Raw genomic sequence first — 20,925 nt, 5'->3', positions numbered from 1 at the left:
GCCCCTTCTATGTTGGCAGATCTGAAAGAATTGGATAGATGTAAGCACGGTTGCCTATACCTTTCAATTCTTGCAGATCTGCAAAGGGACAAGGGCTAGGGAAAGGAGCTAGGTGTTGATTTTTGACTGGGACAATCTGACTTGGTAGGACACAACCTGGCAGTCTAAGGCTACGCCCTCAACGACAGAAATCTGTGAAAGTTAGATAGGACTTCTAAACGTCATTCATTTCCCACCTAGCCCTATCAGATGAGAAAACAGAACATCAAGAAGAAAGCCATTTTCTTTCAGCCGACTCTGATTTAGCTACAGTCTGAGAGCTGCTGCTGCTGCTGCTAAGCAAAGAGAAGGTTACCACAGAGACGATTTGCATGTAGCATTTTTCAAATGTCTCGCCTCAGTCAGAGCCAGACCATAATAAACAAAGTCTCCGACGACAACCACAAAACACCCATAGCCTCACTGAAGCTAAAGCACTATACCACGGTCCGTTTCATTCAAGTGGCCATGGTGTCTTTCTTGATAAATTCATCCAAACCCATTTTTTGCTATTGACAGGTATGGCTTCCCATAACATCAAACGGCGCGTGAAATTGACATCAAAGGAAATGGAGACTTGAAGTTTCACCTGGATCAGTTTTTTTTAACAGGTTTGTTTGTGCCGATCCTTAGCAAATCAAAATGTTTCGCTAGAACTAACATTTCCAAAAAAACTCTGTTTCTACCACTCCTAAACTGGATTGTCAGCTTTACTGGTTTCCTTTGCACCCAACCCTACATTAGAGGAGTGGGGTTTGGGTTAAACATTTCTCTCGCCGGGGTCTCCTCTCCAGTCAAGAGAACAGGGAGATCAGAGCAGGAGCATTAAGGACAAACTTCAATTAGCGCTAGGCACAGACCGGGTTTAAAGAGCAGGGAAGTACTGTAGCTGCATCTTTCCCAGCAAGGATCAATGCTGCATTAACGTAAGGAGAAGAGGAGGAGGAAGACAGTATTTATTTCTCTCTTTCTGGCACATTCATCTACGCCTACTTCTCTCGCTCACACTCTTTCATTTTCTCTTTCATACACACACTTGCACATCGTATTCCTCTATTTTATCTCATTCTTTCTGTCACACACACACACACACACACACACACACACACACACACACACACACACACACACACACACACACACACACACACACACACACACACTCCTTATCCCTCTCCCTCCCTCTATAGGTGTCTACGGACAATGTGCAAACATGGCCGACGGAGCGTAGCACAGTGTTGCAGTGTCGTTTTTCGTCATAAAAGGGGTGGCTCCTTGTAATACGCTCTGCATTCAACTCAATTATTTCCCTACCTGGAAATTGAGACCCGACATATCATTCCTTGCGAAGACTGAGGGGCAGTATTGAGTGAGTTCTGCAACGGAAGTCCCGCCCCGGTGTCTACATCACATCTTTTCCGGTATCCCTTCTTGTATAAATACAGAAGCGATGGACATTCTGCTACTTAGCCTCTACTACTTGCAAGCTTCCTTTTTTGGGCTTTTTGAACACAGATACTGATATCAAAGAAACATAGAGAAAGATTCGGGACCGGTATATTCGGAATCTGAAAAGGGTGAAGGAGAGGAATGGGGCTGCCGCAGGTGTGTCCCCCACCGATTGTCAGACAATTGGATTGGCTTCTTGTTCACGTGAAACATCGTCAGAAAGACACCAATACGCCAGATACTGTATGTACTCGTCATGTAACCGAGTCCTTTTGTACAGTCACTGTGTATGTTTGTGGTCTTATCTTTAGCAGACCTAGTTAGAACATGTGAAATCAGCTCTTTTCTGGATGGGAGAAATTGTGTGGGAAATATTCAGTGCCTGCGTTCGAAGATTAGCAGGGCTAATGTGTGTGTTAATTAGATCGAGATGTTTATGAAATCCGTTATTTTAGGGAAACATGTTTTTAGATTGGTTGAATTGTATTCTAACATATTCGCCATCTGCTTGTAGGTGTTGGAGGAGGGTGGAGTTTTGGACAGTCCAGAGATGGAGCTGAGCTCTGAGGGCCCATCTACAGGTGGTTCATCGCCCCTTGATTCATCATCTCCCCGGCCTGGTTCATCACATTTCCCTCTTGCAAATGTATGTCTGCTTATTTGTACTTGTGGCAGAAAATATTACTGTTTTGAATCAGTCACTCAGTACAGCTGTACTGCTTTGTACATGAGCTATGTGGATTAGGTTAATGTCTTGAGGGGAGGGGGGGGGGGGGTCCTTGTTGTCTACAGCTGGACACACCCATTTACTATGGCAGGAAGGTGAAAAGCCACTACACAACACAAGGTTAGGTAAATGTCTTGAGGGTCTAGCCTCACAATTTTTTGTAAATAAAAAAACTACAAGGATGAAGTCATCATAGTACTCTTTATTGTGATTTGTCCAAACAGCAAAACCAAGTGTGAGGCTCACAACAGGAGTCAAACCGTCATCAACCAGAAGAAGAGAACGTATGTGTGCACCTGTTTTCTAAACCACACTCCAACATTTACAGTAGGGTGCCAACGTGTGATCGGAGCATCCTGGAAAGACACCTGGCCTGCTGGTGTGAGGAAGTAGTCCTCGAGGTCCTTGAGGTCTATAGCAACTCTGGTTGCCGTGTCTGTCGACATATTTCAAAATAGGAAAAATGCCAAGGGGGGGTGAATACTTTCGCAAGCCACTGTATACCTCGTAATGATACTCTGCTGTGTGCTGCCACGCGCCAAAAACCGATTGGTCACAGACAGCATTTCTGCAGCATTTACAGGAGAGCTGTGAGTTCTCCCATGCGAGAAGCGAGGGGCAAGCCGCTGAAGCAAGTCGTCAAACCGACATCCGGATGTATTGAAAATGTCTTTCCTCGTCAATGCTTCGCAGAGGTTGGACAAGAGACGTGTATTCCCCATTGTCCTCTCTTGTAGTATTCAGTGGAAGAACTTGCCATTTTCTCAGTCCTTTTTTTCTTCTTCTCCTCCTGAGTAGTAGTTGCAGTTCAAATCAAAAAGAGACATGTTTGTTTCTGTGGCTAAAAAGTAGTGGCATAAAGCATAGAACAGCAGACTAGCCTGACATGGAGCTAGCATCTGTAAACAGGCACATAACACGGAAGTTCAAATGTCGGCGCTAGCCAGAGTCAAATAGAGTGGCTCGGCCCCTCTTGCTTGGTAAGCTACTCTTGTTCCCAAGCCCCCTAGTGGATATACACTATACAAGGCGGACTTCCTCTGAGTGGAACCCAACGGATAGAGTCTGCTGGCCCATCAACACACGTAGCTCAACTGAGTGGAGCTCGTAGCCACCTTTTGGTGGATTGGTATCCCCACTCCTGACAGACGGACGTACAGGCAGATAGACGTTCCAGATAACAGGCAGGACACCAGCCAATCAGCAGCGAGCGCAGCTATTCCCTTCCCACCCTACTGTAAGTATGAGTCACTAACTAAGACTGTATCTCTCTCCTCTGGTATTTCCCAAAGACATTCTTATTTCATCTTCTTGATTCATCGCATACAACTGCGGTGCTTCCAGTGACGCTAAATGCTACTGGCTCAAACATCAGGTTTGAATAGGTGATTTGCTGATAAGAGAACCAGGAAACAATCTATGCTCTATGCTGCACTAACAACATTACCTAAATGCTTACCACTGCAGTAGTGGCAAACTGCTGCCATGTTGTCCTAACGCTATGGCTGTCTAATCCATTCCGCAGGGAACGGATCCATGCAATATAGATTCCCAGATTCCATTCCAGAGAGGGTTTCTCAATAGATCCGTGGGCTTATTGGATCTATGTGATTCGCTCTAGTTCATTCGTCTCTAGCGCACAGTGAAGCTACTGAATGAATATAGACTCGCTGTGCTGACGGAGGGAGCCTGGCTCTGTCTGTCAGCTTACACCCTATTAGGAGCAGTGATGGAGTGTGTGTTTTTGGGGTTTTGGGTTTTCCTAGGAAAACAAGAAAAAAAGTGGGGACATTTCGTCGGGCCACACAAGGAAAAGGGCAATTTTAGGCTTAGGGGTTAGGTTAAGGAGTTAGGGAAAATAGTATTTTGAATGTGAATCAATTGTTTGGACCTCAAAAGGACAGTAACACAAACATGTGTACGCACATGCATATTTGTCTGTCTGTGTGTGTGTGTTTGTTCACCTACATGTGTATTTTCCTGCTTAGGGCATATGTGTGTGTATGCACACATTTATATCTACCCATATGTGTATGTGTGTGTTTGCAGAAGCGATAAAGTCCATTCCTGGAATGGCTCTGGCCTTGTGACCCTGCCGTCCAGCCCTCCAGCCACACTGAGGTTTGACTGGGGCCAGTAGAGTAGTCTAGCTAGTGGACAGGGAGAGGAGACAGGGCTAATGCATTTACTGGAGTGGAGACAGCTCACTCCTTGCACCTGATCACATTACAGCCATAGAGAGGAAAGAGAGAGAGAGACAGAGAGAGTGTGAAGACGAGAGGGAGAGAGAGGAATTAAGAGAAAGGAAGACAGGGCAGACATATATCTAGGGAGAGACAGCAGGGGGGAATAGATGGGGTAGATAAAGAGAAAGGGAGGAACAAAGAGTGCAAGAGAGAACAAGAAAGAGAGGGAGATGGGGCAGAGAAGCTGAAAGCCGAGAGAAATAGCAGGGGAGAGCGTGAACAGCGAAATAATAGAAGAGGGTGTCAGAAAGAAAGAAAGAGAGAGAGAGAGAGAGAGAGAGAGTCATTGCGACAGAAAGAGAGAGGAGCAGGCTCTGGTTACTGCAGCCCTGCCAGCCTGACTACACCGGACAGGCTGGTGGGTCCACGGGGACAGGGGTGACAACCAGGGGACAGCTGGAAACACAGGGACAAGGATGGGCAAACTGGCCAGAGTGTGGGTAACCTGAACTGGGGTGTGAGAGTGGGATATGAGGGGTGGGTGTGGGTCCGGAGACATGGGTATTGGGTGAAGGAGCAGCAGTAGTAATAGTAGTGGATACCGAGCTAAGGATAGTCCTAGGAATGGAGCTATGAATGGAGTTGGCTAGGAAGTTGATCGTGGAGACTGCTTGTAATGTAGGGCGTAGGGTCAGAGGGAAGAGTGTGTGAAGAGTGAAGGAAATGGCTGAAATGGGCTAGGTGGTGTGTAGAGGCAGTGGGAAGGACAGAGTGTGTTGGCTGGGTGTAGTATGTAAAAAGGCAAGAGGCAGAGAGTAAAGCAATTCAAATGTTCTCTGAACACAACATGCAAACTGAGGTACAGGGATCACAGTGTAACAAAGCATATAGGTCTAACTCCGGGTTCATATACATACCGTAGCAATGTGTGGTCCCTCTATAGGACAACATGAAGAAAAACATACAAGTGCTAGTTTGAGCACAGAAGCGTAGCCTAGCTTGGGCCAGTAACCCGAAAGGTCACTGGTTCAAATCCCAAAGTTGACTAGGTGAAAAAAAAATCTGTCAATGTGTCCTTGAGCAAGGCACTTAACCCTAATTGCTCCAGGGTCACAGTCAATAATGGCTGACCTCTGGCCGTGACCCCACTCTCAGAGAGTGTCTCAGGGGGAGTGGGATATGCAAAAACAAAAAACAAATCCAAATCACTCATGTATATAATACACACGTCTACATGAAATAGGGCAAATGTAAGCACCCACCTAACTATTATTAATAATAACATCCCAAGAGCCCATATAGCCAAGCGTCAGAATAGCATTTAAACAGTATATACCTCGTAGACAGTTTCAGAGCGAGCAGCTGGGAGCAGCATCCAGTCGGTCTCATTTATCATAGGTGTAGCAGAGACAGGGGACTCAACACCAAACCGGCCTCAGCTAGCTCCCAGGCTATCATTAAATAAGAGATGAACAGTAGAACTCAGGCTAGCCACATACCTACACTGACATCCCAACACACACATAGCACACGTACACATGCATACTGAGGCCACTACCCCGTTCACCACACACACACACACTGCTGCTACCGTCTATTATCTATCCTGTTGCCTAGTCACTTTACCTCTACCTATACGTACATAGCTACCTCAAGTACCTCGTACCCCTGCACATCGACTCGGCACTTCCTGTATGTACCCATGTTACTTTAACATGTTATTGTTATTCGTTATTAACTGAATTTATTTCTCCTTGTCACCTATTTTTTTTATTTTATTAACTCTGCATTGTTGAAAAAGGGCCCGTAAGAAAGCATTTCACTGTTAGTCTACACCTGTTGTTTACGAAGCATGTGACAAATACATTTGGATTTTATTTGACTTATTCATGGTGTTCAGTATATTCCTAAATTGCCTCTGGAAGGTATCTGGGCCAGGGTAGATTGTCTGGGTTTGGCCCACAGTAGTAGACACCACCACACCCTTTCATATAAGAGTGGTTTTTTATCGGGTGCAATTCTGTCAAGTGCTAAGGAGTGTAAGGATACGTGGTTACTGTTGATCCTAGGGGTCCTCCGTAGCTCATGTCGTGTTGAGCAGACGCTAGCTACATAAATCAGTTAGGATTATGCTAACGTGGTTGTCAGTCATCAGTATGGTATGAGGTGAAGATGAAGATGAAGTCGTCGCCTTATAAAAAGCTGCCCACTTGTCTGTGGACTAACAGGTGTTGACTGAAGTCAGAGCGCAGCTGAAGTGGGCTCAACCAACCTCAAAAGGAGGCAGGTAAGGAGGAGTATTCTGAAACAGAAAGTGGAAAATCACAGTATAAAGTCAACCCAGTTTGGGAGGTTAAATCCACCCCTTTCAAATCCCAATTGAACCCTAACACCAGACTATATGAGTGAATAACCTCTGAACCATGCCCCTAGCCGTCTGTCAACGACTCAAGCCACCCAATGGGACATTAAGACCAATGGTTTAAAGCAGTCCTTTCCCTCATAGACGAAAAAAAGACTAATGAACACACCTATACGTGTCTACTTAATAAATGTATTCTATTTTTGTCTTGACATTTCTGAAAGACACGACTTGCTGAAGGTCAACTTCACCTAATTGTATGGAACATTAAACATATAGTGTAAGGAGCACTTAGTTTCACATGTCCCCTTTCCCCTAATCCCTACCATCCATAATGTCTGGATACAGAGTTGTGGGTTCACAAAGTCAAGTGGAGGCTATCAAAAATGGGTAAACAAGCGAAAAACAGAGAGAGAGAGGGGAAGGAGAGTCTTATCAGCAGAAGGCAGGAGTCTCCCTCTCTCCATCTCCTCTAGTCTCTCCCATATTGTCAAAGGCTTTCAGCTCCAGTTGGCTCGGACAAAAGGGAGTTAGGATGCCGGGGGCTTTTCCCGCTATGATCGCCGTGGCTCTGGCCCGGCAGAATAAACGGCCCGATTAGGCCGGTGACTGGCACCCATTAAGGACATCCACACAAGTAGAGCCAGGGCCCCCGTGTGGGCTGGTGGTAAGACAGCGTGGGCCTCCGGGGCCAAACGGCTCCACATCAGGAACCTGAGAGGCACCTGACAACCTGACAGGCTGGACTCTCCCACTCAATATACACAGATCCAAAGGAGAGGGACAGCTAAATGCAAAGAGTGGGGGGGGGGGGGGGGGGCTGCTTAAGGCATAAACAATTAGCTAAGGACTGTGAGGCAGTAGAGCTAGTAAGTCGTTCTTACCAGAACATTTAAAAAGGTAACAAAATATACAAACGTGGGACTGCAAACAAGTCACTTTTTTTGTTTTGTTGCCAAGCATAACTGATTCTGTTTAGCATCTCAAAAGAATGTGTTTACCACTACAGTGTAGCCAGACAAAATAGACAACCATCTGAGAAGCAACCAGACATAGTAACACGCAACCACCTGGCATCACCACTGGGTGCTATGAGGTCAGCTTACTGATAGGGGGCAGTAGAGCAATAGAGAGATCACTGGTCCACCTCTCTTTTTAGTTGAATTAAATGAGACCCTCTATGACTCAGAGAGAGCAAGACCTTCTCAATCCCTCCCATGAAATTTGGTTGGCGTGTCTTACGCCATCTTGTAAAAAGGCAGGGGGGGCAATGCGTAAACGCATGAGTGTGGGAAGAGTGGGAAGTGTAGGCAGGATGTGTGTGTGTGTGTGTTTATTGCTGTCAGTACAGCAATGCTGTTAAATAAAGTCAATCTCAGCCTCCAGTATTTATGCTGCAATAGTTTGTGTCGGGGGGCTAGGGTCAGTCTGTTATATCTGGAGTATTTCTCAGGTCTTATCCGGTGTCCTGTGTGATTTAATTCTCTCTCTTTCTCTCGAAGGACCTGAGCCCTAGGATCATGTCTCAGGACTACCTGGCCTGATGACTCCTTGCTGTCCCCAGTCCACCTGGTCATGCTGCTGCTCTAGTTTCAACTGTTCTGCCTGCGGCTATGGAACCCTGACCTGTTCACTAGACGTGCTACCTTGTACCGAACCTGCTGTTTTGGACTCTGAATGATCGGCTATGAAAAGCCAACTGACATTTACTCCTGAGGTGCTGACCTGTTGCACCCTCTACAACCACTGTGATTATTGTTATTTGACCCTGCTGGTCATCTATGAACGTTTGAACATCTTGGCCATGTTCTGTTATAATCTCCACCCAGCACAGCCAGAGGAGGACTAGGCACCCCTCAGAGCCTGGTTCCTCTCTAGGTTTCTTCCTAGGTTCTGGCCTTTCTAGGGAGTTTTTCCTAGCCACCGTGCTTCTACATCTGCATTGCTTGCTGTTTGGTTTTTTTGGCTGGGTTTCTGTACAGCACTTTGTGACATCGGCAGATGTAAAAAGGGCTTCATAAATACATTTGATTGATTGAATGTTAAAAAGAGGGAGGGGCGGTGATTAAAAAAAAACAAATCAAAAAGTGGGAGTAGACTGATGGGGAGAAGTACTTGCAGTAAGAGTAGAGTTCAAGAGGAAGACAGGAGGACTAAATAAAGAAAGGGAGAGAGAAGGGAGTGCAGGAGTGTGGGAGAGACACAGGAAGAGGGGGAAAAGAATGAGGGAGAGAGCTAGGGATGGAGGTCAAGAACAAAATGACAGCGACAGAGGGAGAGAGATGGGAGTGTGGGAGAGGGAGAGCAGGACCGGAAGAGGAAAAATGGAAGGAAAACAGGAGAGAGAGAATGATCTAGAAGGCTCGGTCTCAATTCACCTTTTTTTAAACAGAGACACAGAGGAGTTTGTTCTGGATTGGAACACGAGCCGCACACACCACATGCTCTCCAGGGGTACAATTTCACAGCCCCTAATTACAGTGGGGTGTAGGATTTCTTATTAGGGCCTGCCAACATCCCAATACACACACTATTATACATGCACACAAACACACGAAGGCATACACATACGCACTCACAGAAACACACCTATTCAAACAAAACACACTTACACAAGCATGCATTCAAGTACACACCCATGGTCGAACTGCAGGAACACTAACTACACTATAACTACAGTACAATTCAAGCCTCTTATTATGTCAGGGCCATGCCTAGTTTCAGTTCATTTATAGAAAAATCACAACTATTTCAGATCCATAATTCCTATAACGCAATATGCATGTAATAATGATGATGTTGTCCTTTACTGTACTATATAGACTACAGGGACAAAAGTATGTGGACACCCCTTCAAATGAGTGGATTCTGCTATTTCAGCCACATCTGCTGTTGACAGGTGTATAAAATCGAGCACACCGCCACGCAATCTCCATAGGCAAACATTGGCTGTAGAATGGCCTTACTGAAGAGCTCGGTGACTTTCAACGTGGCACTGTCATGGGATGCCACCTTTCCAACAAGTCAGTTCGTCAAATTTCTGCCCTGCTAGAGCTGCCCCGGTCAATTGTAAGTGCTGTTATTGGGAAGTGGAAACGTCTAGGAGCAACAGCGGCTCAGCAATGAAGAGGTAGGCCACACAAGCTCACAGAACGGGACCGCCGAGTGCTGAAGCGCGTAGCATGCAAAAATCGTCTGTCCTCGGTTGTAACACTCACTACCGAGTTCCAAACTGCCTCTGGAAGCAACGTCAGCACAAGAACTGTTCGTCGGGAGCTTCATGAAAATGGGTTTCCATTGCACAGCAGCCGCAAACAAGCCTAAGATCACCATGCTCAGTGCCAAGCGTTGGTTGGAGTGGTGTAAAGCTCGACGCCATTGGACTCTGGAGCAGTGGAAACACCTTCTCTGGAGTGAAGAATCATACTTCACTGTCTGGCAGTCCGACAGACTAATCTGGCTTTGGCGGATGCCAGGAGAAAGCTACCTCCCCAATGCATAGTGACAAATGTAGTTTGGTGGAGGAGGAATAATGGTCTGGGGCTGTTTTTTCATGGTTCGGGCTTGGCCCCTTAGTTCCAGTGAAGGGAAATCTTAACGCTACAGCATACAATGACATTCTAGTTGATTCGGTTCTTCCAACTTTGTGGCAACAGTTTTGGGAAGGTATTTTCCTATTTCAACATGACAATGCCCCTGTGCACAAAACAAGGTCCATACAGAAATGTTTTGTCGAAATCGGTGTGGAAGAACTTGACTGGCCTGCACAGAGCCCTGACCTCAACCCCATCAAACACCTTTGGGATGAATTGGAATGCCGACTGTGAGCCAGGCCTAATCGCCCAACATCAGTGCCCGACCTCAGTAATGCTCTTGTGGCTAAATGGAAGCAAGCAATGTTTCAACATCTAGTTGAAAGCCTTCCCAGAGTGGAGGCTGTTATAGCAGCAAAGGGGGGACCAACTCCATATCATATTAATGCCCATGATTTTGGAATGAGATGCTCAACGAGCATGCATACACATACTTTAAGCCATGTAGTGTATTTATGTAAATATATTACTGTATATTCCTGTACTGTATCTACAGTGTACAAAGGTTACTGTATATTCTGCACTGCAGTAGCAAACAGTGGTCTTCTTATTAATATATTTTTATTCCTCTCTTCTCCCTCTCCTTGAGTACTTTTTGGGTCATGAATAATGGCCTATGCTCTGACACCGTCTTCCACATGGCAAGGCCGTCGTCATGGGAACATCCATTTAAGCTGAATGGAGAGGTACATCCTTTTGCCATTACACCCCCCTCCCCCACGTCCCTGATATGTATACCTCAGTGCTTCAACTAGAACTAAAGCAACTCTGTAAAGTATTCTACTAGTACGTGTTTATATATATATATATATTTGTGTGTGTGTGTGTCCTGAAAGTCCCTGCTTCATTTCCACTCCTCTCTTTTCACACACTCCCTCATTTAGATTCACTGTACAGTGCAGGTTTTTCTTTCCTTTCTCAGGGAATCCTCCAAAGTAAGAAAAAAGAGAAACTAGGCCATTAAGCTGCGGTAAAGCCTCTCCCTTGCCTGAAGTATCCCCCTCTCTCCCTCCCTCCCTCTTTCTCTCGCTTTGTCACCCTCCCTCCTGGCCTCTCTTTCTTCCTGGGTCGTTTCCCTGCCTGAAGTCCTACCTTCTCCTCTTTCTTCTTCTCCTCATCTGTTACCCCTTCCTAACTTTTCTTCTTCTCTTTCCTGCTGTCTGCCTCTCTCCCCCTCTTCGTCCCTCCCTCTATCTAACCGCCATGTCTTGCCTGTCCTGTACTCCCCTTCAGGTCCCCCCCCCCCCCTACCCTATCTAGTCCCAGGTCCTCCTGGGTTAATCTCTTGGTGGACCAGATGCATGGGCTCATTAACCTGGTACAACCTACTAAGAGGCTGCAGCCTGCCTGAGCCCACAGCCAAGGAGGACAGGAGAAACAGAGAGAGGAGGAAAGGCATTTGGGGGGAGGTGGCATTGAGAGAAAGAGGTAGAGAGAGATGGAGAAAGAGAGCGAGAGAGCGAGAGAGGGACAGAGGGCCATGGAGGGTGGGAGTCGTTACCTTTATTCTCAGGATCCTTCAGCTTCATGGGACGTTTATATATATCGTCATGCTTTCATTTCATTCATTCTGACTCCATTTCCATGCATGGTTCTCATGTTATTCCCGAAAAGCCCGCCCATTCCTCGGGATATGAGAGTCAGAGAGAGGTCAACGTAATGCCCAGCCCCCACCATCACCCGCCTCCAACATCCTTCTGCACCCCTTCACAACTCACACTCGAGCCCCCAGTCCCATCCGTCGGTAACCCATTTCCAAAGAGTGAGAAGAAAAGTGCTAACCCCCCCCCCCCCCCCCCCCCCAAAACATTGTTTTTCTTCTTACATACTGCTGTCTCTCACCCCTCACCCCTATCTAACCCCTCACCACATCCAAATCTAAACTGCCATCATATAACATAAGCCCCCACACCCCCTGATGTCTGAGCAGACCGTTTGTTATGTGTGGAATAAATGAGCTCATTCATACAGTATTGAGTGGGAGCTCCGTCCCCTTTCCTTCACCACTGGCCCAATGTCAACAATCCAGAAAGGTAGCTATGTCCTGGCCAGATTACAACTGCTATTGCTGGGTAAAACAAGTCCCTCCTCTCTCTCTCGAGGTAACCGACCAGGACCAGATTACTAGTGTACTTTGTTGGAAGCTACATGAAAAGATAGCCTCCCCCTACTCTTACCTAATTAACTGCTATTCATATTCCAGTCAACTTTCCCTCTCCTCAATCCCCCTCTTTGCATCGTGACACAGCTCCTCTCCACATGGATGAATAAATACACTTCTCAGGAGGTTTCAGAACCTTTTCTATTGGCCTTTGGACAATCTATTGGTCTTCGGATGTTGACTTGCTTTCAGGGGTGTAAACTCTTCACCAAGCCCTAACACAGCCAGGACCACACTCTATACTTTACATCTAACACAACACGCAACCAACACTCAATAATCCTAACATGATCACTGAAATAGTGACTGTAAAAGCCACAGAAAACAACCAGAAGGAGACGTTTAGATGAGAGAGAGAAAATCAAACTCATAAAAGCCCAAAATCTAAGGGCCGCAATAAACGCCCAGAACAAGTAAAAACAAAGCAATACAAGTACAAGCCCAAAGTGTATTCCTGATGAAACCACCTCTCAATAATAACCTTCCCTAAGGGGAGAATCCTAACTTCCACTTAAGTCGAATTTTCACTTAGTCATGCATTGATGTCAATGAGTGACTAACTGAATTGGAAGTTATGTACCTAAGGGGCAGAAGGACGAATCCTGACTTACTTCTCATACTCCAGGTTGTCATGGTCACAGCGGGCATCTTTGTGTTTCTCCCAGTCCTTCCCGTGACGGCATGTGGTGAGAGACACGATGTCTTTCCCGTTATGGATGTGATGCAGGGCGTTACGGGTGTCTGACCCGATGCCCGTTAGATACCGCTTCCCTTTGAACATCAATAGGTACTTCCTGCGTGGGGGCACCGTGTTTCGCACCAACCAGCCCCTCTCGCCCCCCTTCTGGGGGTGCTCCTTGGAGAAGAGGGGGATGGAGACGTCGAACCCGGGCCTGAAGTGTTCTGTGTTGAGGCTGGCTTTAGCCAGGATGGCCTGGCCAATATTGAAGCCCAGGTCCTCATTGTAGTTGGGCCAGGTGCCCGAGTACAGATTAAAGACAAGGTGGTTCCGTCCCTCGTTCCAGAGCGGGTAACCTTTGATACGATCGTCCAGGTTGGGCACGAACTGCCCCGAGAGCTGGTCTCGATCCAGAGTGTCAATCCCCAAAACGAAGAGACACGCCTCGCGAGGGTCCGTGGTGTAGTACCGCGACTCGCCTATAGACGTCAGTATCTTACGATAGCTCTCCGACACGCGCTCGCCCTTCTCCGAGGGGTAGACGTATACTCTAAACCCGTCCCGCCCTCTACGTCGACATCTCGTAAAGTCAAAGCAGGTCTCCATGCGGCAGCGACTGTCTTTATAGATGCCCGTCCAGGCTTGGTGACGCTGGTGGGGGGACTCGGCGGAACCCGGCCCTGTCTGGAGTTCCTCCAGCTGGGCATAGCCTGGCAGGAAGGCCCGGTCGGTCCAGTTGGGCCAGGGACGCACCGCCTCACCCCTCGGCCGCCCCAGCAGCTTGAAGAGACGGACCTGGACCCCGCCGCCCCAGTAGAAGAGCAGCAGCCAGCAGCAAGCACACAGCCCCAGCAGGACATACTTCTTACGCGCCTGCATGGGGCCCAGAGTGTCTCTCGTTCTCTTCCTCTATCACTCTCCTTCTCTCTCTCTGCCCCTCAGTTCTAAGCCTCACAGCGGTGGGCGAGTTGTTTCGAAGGTCTAACAAGGAGGGTCCAATATAGAGCGGTGTGGTAACTTGGACATCGTCACTTCCAAGTCTGGTCCCATCCAGGTTGAGCCCATTGAGGATAAATAAATGGATGTTGAAGCCACTCTCTCCGGTTTCTCTCGCTCAGATTCGGGTGCTGTTAGCCTGTCTCTTGCTAGACAGTCTCTGTGGTGCGTGTGTGCACTTCCTGCACTGCCCGATGCCGAGGATGATGAAGGACGATGTCTCCTCTCTCTCAAGCCCTCCTCGCCGCCTCATGGCGCGCGCTGTCTCCCGGGTCTCTCCTGAGGACGCAAATAAACGAGATCACAGCTCAGTACACAACCCGAGGAGCACTTAACAGCACAACCAGAGCCCAGCAGCACTATGCACATTAACAAGTCAAGGAACACTGTCTCACACCATTATGTAACGCACAACGCTTGTACCAACATGCCAATATACTGTGTAAACCAAAACATACACTATCAGCATGAAGCGTGTACACACTCAGCAATAAATTAGCACAGCGGTGGTCATTTCTATCACATAAAAATTCACTATAAAACCCCCTGAGCTGAGCTGAAGGTGAAATCTAGTCTCTTCAAACACAGACCTCGCTCAGTTCAGATAGCAGACAGTTCTGGTGAGACAGACATAAAAAAAACATTGACTCGCAATGTTTAAACATACCACCACTCTATATTCGAAAATAGTCAAAGTCGTTTGAATCTTTGGTCTGGTTATGCTATGGTTATGCTATTGACGTCCAGTCCTGGAACCGTGGCGTTTTGGTTTCAGTATGCCGAACATCAAGCAGCCAGCTCTGATATTACCATGTACTTCAAGCTCTGGTTGAACAGCGTCAGATACAGTTGAGATGCAGTGGAGGGGAAAACGGGGAGCCGTTTAGCAACTGAAATGGAGATTTGTAAAGTAAGGGAAAATAGAGCCACTTAATGGCAGTGTAATCCTGTTCATCTTGGGGTGGGGAGAGAGTGGCTTTTTGTTACATTTGAAAACATCAACCCGCTATGTTTGCCAAAGCATCCCCCCCATAACTCCCCAGTGTGTGTGTCTGTGGTGTGTATGGAACACCTCACAGAGCAGACCAGTGTTCCTACTGCCAGCCGCCACACAAAGGCAGCTTTCAGGTCTCACCTGCTCTCCCTCACTTTCTATTTTCCTCCCCATCTCTACATCCCTCCCTCTCCCTCTCATTCTTCTCCATCCATGTAGAATTGGTGGCCCCCCTTCATTTTGCTCCTGTTATCATGCTCCATACAGACGGGGGATATTGATCGACAAATGCATTGTCTTAGTAGACCAGTGGATTGTGACACTACAGAATTACCTTTGAATGTAACTTGAATGACTACTGAAACGTACATGTCCAACTCGTGTCTGTGTTTATGTGCAACCATGTGTGAGTCAGGCAGTGTATGTATGCAGAACTCGTGACTATTTGTGTGTGTATGTGTCCGTGTGTATGTATGTGCACATCAGGTAGTCTCAGATAGTGAGCTCACTGAGAGCCATAGAGATTCTGGGTGTTGGTTTTTGGCTCAGCCAAGCTCCTCTCCCACAGCACAGTGGCAAGCAGACAAAGTTGTAAGGAAACAGACACGAGGGATCCCATTACATAGTCCTCATCAATAATTTACCAGCTCCTTTAGTTAAGACATTGATTTTCCTTTCTGCTTTATATCCCCTGCCTCTCCTGCTGAAGTAAAACTCAATCTACCTCAGCATACTCTCACGGCTAAGACATATATCCAGTCTGACAGGAAAAAAAGGCAACCTGAGCTACGGGTTGGAACCGGTTCAGGGAACAGAACCAAAAAGCGATTTTGAAGAACGGAAACAGAACCCGGAACGAAAGTGATCTCGAGTGTCCCGGAACAAAAACGTTATTCTGAAATCTTGAGAATCGGTTAATAATGTCCATTTTTTGTTCCCAAGATATCGGGGTTTTGCTCAGAACGATTGGAGAAACATTTTGGTTCCACCCCTGACCCGAGCACTATAACGTCTCTGATGATTTGTAGTTTAGGGGGATGGTAATGAGGGTGATGGAAAATGACAAGGATGGATTCTCACTTTCTTCTCCAACTAATACCGAGATATTTTCACAAAACGAAAGACACCAAAAAGTTTAATCCCACACTGCCACCAAAGAACCAGGGAAATGTCAACTATTCCCTCCACATCGATCAGTAATCCCCCATTACCAATTGTCAACATTATGCAAGGCAACGACAGAACCCCAATCGCCATCCTGTTTGTTGTACTGTGTACACGAAAACAGTAGCGTAGCAATAGATGGTATTCACCATAGTAACACAGAAAACCCATTAGCGCTCAATGTAGGCCAATACAAACCCAGGGCATGTCTGGGCTTAGGTTAGCCAGTAACAGCCTTTACACAAGTGTACACACACACACCTTGGAGAAGGAGTCACGCAGCCTGCTAAGAGAGTCTGTGGCTCCACTGTCACAGATCAATGATAAACGGATCAGTACGGTGGGGCCTAGCACTGAGAAAGGCCACATGGCCTGTTGAGGAGCTTGAGGGAAAGTACAGGATTCAGACAGAGGGGAACCTTTAGGGTTCTGGTTGGAAGCTCTTAGACTGTGTCCTTCCTTCCTTCCTTCCATCTTTTGTATGGTTGATCACTGGTCTGACAGGAAGCTTTGACACATATGGTAAAGAAGGGTTATGGATTTGTTTTTAGTTCCACCACCAATATGTTGATGTCAGACTCAAGAAGGTATCTGTGAAGTATTTCAGCTTAGCCTTGAGATATGGGGTGAAAGAAGGCGTGGAAGCCGTCTAACAACCAAATACAGGCGAAGCAGCCTCGAAAATTCTTCAGTAACTCGTCACACTAGAAGGCATGAGACTTGAAAGAGTAAGGTATATCTCTGGGGGATACTTGAGATGACTGTGACTTGCCTTTTCAGGTAAGTGGTGAATTCAAATAAGGACTTTTGAGATGTGTGAGGATACTGCAATGCATTGTCGGAAGGTTAACACACAAGGAAGTCGATGGGTCAAAGCAGTAGGGAGTGAAATATACAGCGACTCCTTCCTCGGACTAATCAATGTTCAGTTTATTGCATTGAGCATTACAAGCCCCAGCGTAAACTTTACAGGTGCCTTGTGAAATCTCTTTATTAGCAAGACAAACAAACTCCGGGTTCCCTTCCTCACCCTAACCTCTCGACCTCCCATGCCTACACTGCATCCTCATCTCTGGGTTTGTTGTTGTTGGTTCACAAGCTTCAGTCAGTGTGGGTGACAGCTGGACCCGGCGGCCTGCTCAAACCTCATCCATCCATCCCTCCTCTGCCTCTCTCAGGACCTCAAAGACTGCCTCCCCTCAACTTTGCCTGCTGTTCCCACGAGACTAAACTCGTCTCTCTGCAGCTATTGAAGGAAATGCAATTGACTCAGCAGTAGATGGAATTGTGTTTACAGCAACCGTCGACCGCTACTCAGATGCAATAATATAGAAATGTAACAGGGTGGGGAATATGTATGAAGGCACTGATACAACTGAAATGAGCTTGTGTTGGACTCTGAAGGAAGCAGCCATTTCCTCTGTGCATGGGGAAATGGCACTATTATGTCGGAGGTGATTTGCAAAGACTATAAATAGACACTCGATCAGCAGCATCTGACTTTAAAATAGTAACTCAATTCTTTCCGAACAAAGTTGGCATGCCTGAGTCAGTGTCTATCTGTGTGATAAAGTTACACAGAGACTCAAATCCTGAACTGCTACTTGTTAGGCTGTTTAATGCCAACGTGTTCAGTCAGTAGGCTCTGTGTGTGTGTGTGTGTGTGTGTGTGTGTGTGTGTGTTTTTGTGCACACACAAAACTTGCTTGACTAAAGCTGGGCACACATTAGTCCAGGGAATTTGTTCCAGAAGAAAAACAAATCTTGCGTTGAGGTGAGAGGCGAAGCCAGACTAAAATTGAGCTCTGGACTCTGTCATTAGAGGCCAGAGAACCGTAGCGGCAATTCCAAGGGGAACTCCTAGTCCTAGCCTTATTGTGCCATACAATGTGTGCTTGTGGGGACGTGTGTGTATGTGGGGAAGACCTGACCAGGAATGACTGAGGTTGTGGTCGAGGTTTGACTGCGGTCATCTCAGATAGTGCTTTTGGGAAAAATGGAAGACAGGAACAGTCCGACCAACGCCCAAACATTAAGGGCTTCTAGGTGATTCTATTTGCTCTGGGGTTTTTTAACAATGGAGGCCGCAAATACACATGTTTTATTCATGACCAAGGCTGTTACGAAATTGGGTTCCTTTCTGTCTACAGTGAGTTAGCAGTGTGGAATTGTTCCATTTAGGAGAGATTACCTGAGGACCGTAATGACCATAAACCTAATTAAGCTCTGGTATTTTTATGAGGAAATTTTTTTGATAGCTGTGCGTTTCTACCCAATACAACCTTGTTGCCCTATGTGGTGAGAGTCTGTGAGAGACTCCGACATGGTTAATAAGATGTTTACCTCTAGCCTGAATGACCCATGCCTAGCCTCCCACCGCCTTCAATTCCAAACTCAATGATAATTACAACCTGGCTTGATTAATTGTGTCTCAATAATATGCTGCTCTCACTCCGACGCCACAAGGGCTGATTAAGCAAACATACAAGATGGGTTGGAACAATTAGGGCTGCTAGCTCTGCATCGACTAGTGCTGCTCACACAGCAGAGCATGTAGGATATGAAACACAACTTATCATGCTATCTACAGGGCAAATGGTAAGGATTCAGACCCCTTGACTTTTTCCACATTTTGTTACATTACAGCCTTATTCTAAAATTGATTAAATTGTTTTTTTTCCCCCTCTCAGTCTACACACAATACCCCATAATGACAAAGCAATATTTCTTTGTTTAAATTTCAGCAAATATAAGTGTTCCGACCCTTTACTCAGTACTTCGTTAAAGCACCTCAGGTTGGATAGGGAGCGTCGCTGCACAGCCATTTTCTGGTCTCTCCAGAGATGTTAAATCGGATTCAAGTCCGGGCTCTGGCTGGGCCACTCAAGGACATTCTGAAACTTGTCCCCAGTCTAAGGTCCTGAGCACTCTGGAGCAGGTTTTCATCAAGGATCTGTGTGTACTTAGCTCCGTTCATCTTTCCCTCGATCCTGACTACTCTCTTAGTCCCTGATGCTGAAAAAATATCCCCACAGCATGATGCTGCCACCACCATGCTTCACCGTAGGGATTTCATCAGACCAGAGAATCTTGTTTCTCGTGGTATGAGAGACCTTCAGGTGCCTTTTGGCAAACTCGAAGAAGCTGTCATGTGCTTTTTACTGAGGAGTGGATTTCCATCTGGCCATAAAGGCATGATTGGTGGAGTGCTGTAGAGATGGGAGAACCTTCCAGAAGGACAACCATCTCCACAGAGGAACTCTGGAGCTCTGGGTTCTTGGTCACCTCCCTGACCAAGACCCTTCTCCTCCGATTGCTCAGTTTGGCTGAGCGGCCAGCTCTAGGAAGAGTCTTGGTGGTTCCAAACTTCTTCCATTTAAGAATGATGGAGGCCACTGTGTTCTTGGGGACCTCCAATGCTGCAGAAATATTTTGGTACCCTTCCCCAGATCTGTGCCTCGACACAATTTATTTAATCCATTTTAGAATAAGGCTGTAACATAACAAAATGTTGAAAAGTCAAGGGGTCTGAATACTTTCAAATGCACTGTGCATGGGGCTCAAGCAAAAGATTCCCCCTATATGCAGATCTGGGATCAGATTATTGTGAGAAAAACTTTACTACGGGGATGAAAGCAAAACGTAATGTTGGATCAGGTCTAAAGGACAATTTCAGTCCAGGGTAATTTCAGTCCAGGGTAAAATAAAATGCTTATCCATGTGGTTGGACTTTAAGGAGTGATGTGTAAGAGTGGCCTGGACAAAAGATAATATTTTTATGCCTATGAGATGCCAGTGTTTTATGGGGGGTGCCGTGATTTGTTATGGCAGTGGCCAGCAATTCTATAATTCAAACATTGATCCATCCACTATGATACCTATCAAGAACCAGCCAGCCTGCAGCCATGATGTACCTCGTCCTTCACTACACAAAATAAGGTAATATATTAAGTGTGAATGATGCCATGAGTTCGGCATCCTTGTCAGAGCAGCAGAGATCCGAGTCACTTTCAATCACCTATCCACATCTCTAGATACCATGGTATCACATTCAAGCTGAGTCATACAGTATAGACTAGTCCAGATTGAATAAATCATCATGACGATTCTTTCAACGCCTTTACTAGACCACGGTCTCCTAATACGGATAAATAATAACTAGTATCTAGAATTCTGAAAGAGAATCTAGAGTCTGCTATATCAGTTTTTGGACTTACAAATGAATGACATATGCATATTGTTTCTTGTTGTAAACAATGTAAATGCAAACGAACACTGTATAGCCTCATGGTTCAAACTAATTTAGATATCAATCCTTGCAGTCTATGAATTTGAGTGTGGTTGCATTTCTCTTTGCCCATCCCTCAGCTAGCTTTAAAGCTATTGCTGTTCGGTAACAGTGGATGTGAAGTCATTCCACAAAGTTATTTATGGGACGTCAGTTTGGACCACGTACCCGTCCTTGGCTGCACTTCATCAGTCAATACCATAAATTAATTATTGTCAGGGGATGTCACCAGTTAAATTTGCCAACCAAATGCTTCACAACTGAACTGGTTGTGACACTTCACTTGC

General features: G+C 46.3%; 1 protein-coding gene across 5 annotated transcripts in view; it reads right to left on the bottom strand.

The window, feature by feature from the left end:
* The window catches only part of ext1c (exostoses (multiple) 1c), a 74,317-nt gene that overhangs the window by 49,011 nt on the left and 4,381 nt on the right, over positions 1 to 20,925 (bottom strand). For all 5 annotated transcript variants that reach the window (XM_055876063.1, XM_055876060.1, XM_055876065.1 and 2 more), the window contains exon 2: positions 13,129 to 14,471. In XM_055876063.1, coding sequence (XP_055732038.1) covers positions 13,129 to 14,075 — 947 coding nt within the window. In that variant the 5' untranslated portion in view covers positions 14,076 to 14,471. The remainder of the gene's footprint in view (positions 1 to 13,128; positions 14,472 to 20,925) is intronic.

The sequence above is a fragment of the Salvelinus fontinalis genome, chromosome 22 (assembly GCF_029448725.1).
Source record: "Salvelinus fontinalis isolate EN_2023a chromosome 22, ASM2944872v1, whole genome shotgun sequence".
Classification (NCBI taxonomy): domain Eukaryota; kingdom Metazoa; phylum Chordata; class Actinopteri; order Salmoniformes; family Salmonidae; genus Salvelinus; species Salvelinus fontinalis.
Note: the sequence above shows the minus strand (reverse complement) of the source record. Positions and strands in the feature narration are given on the sequence as shown.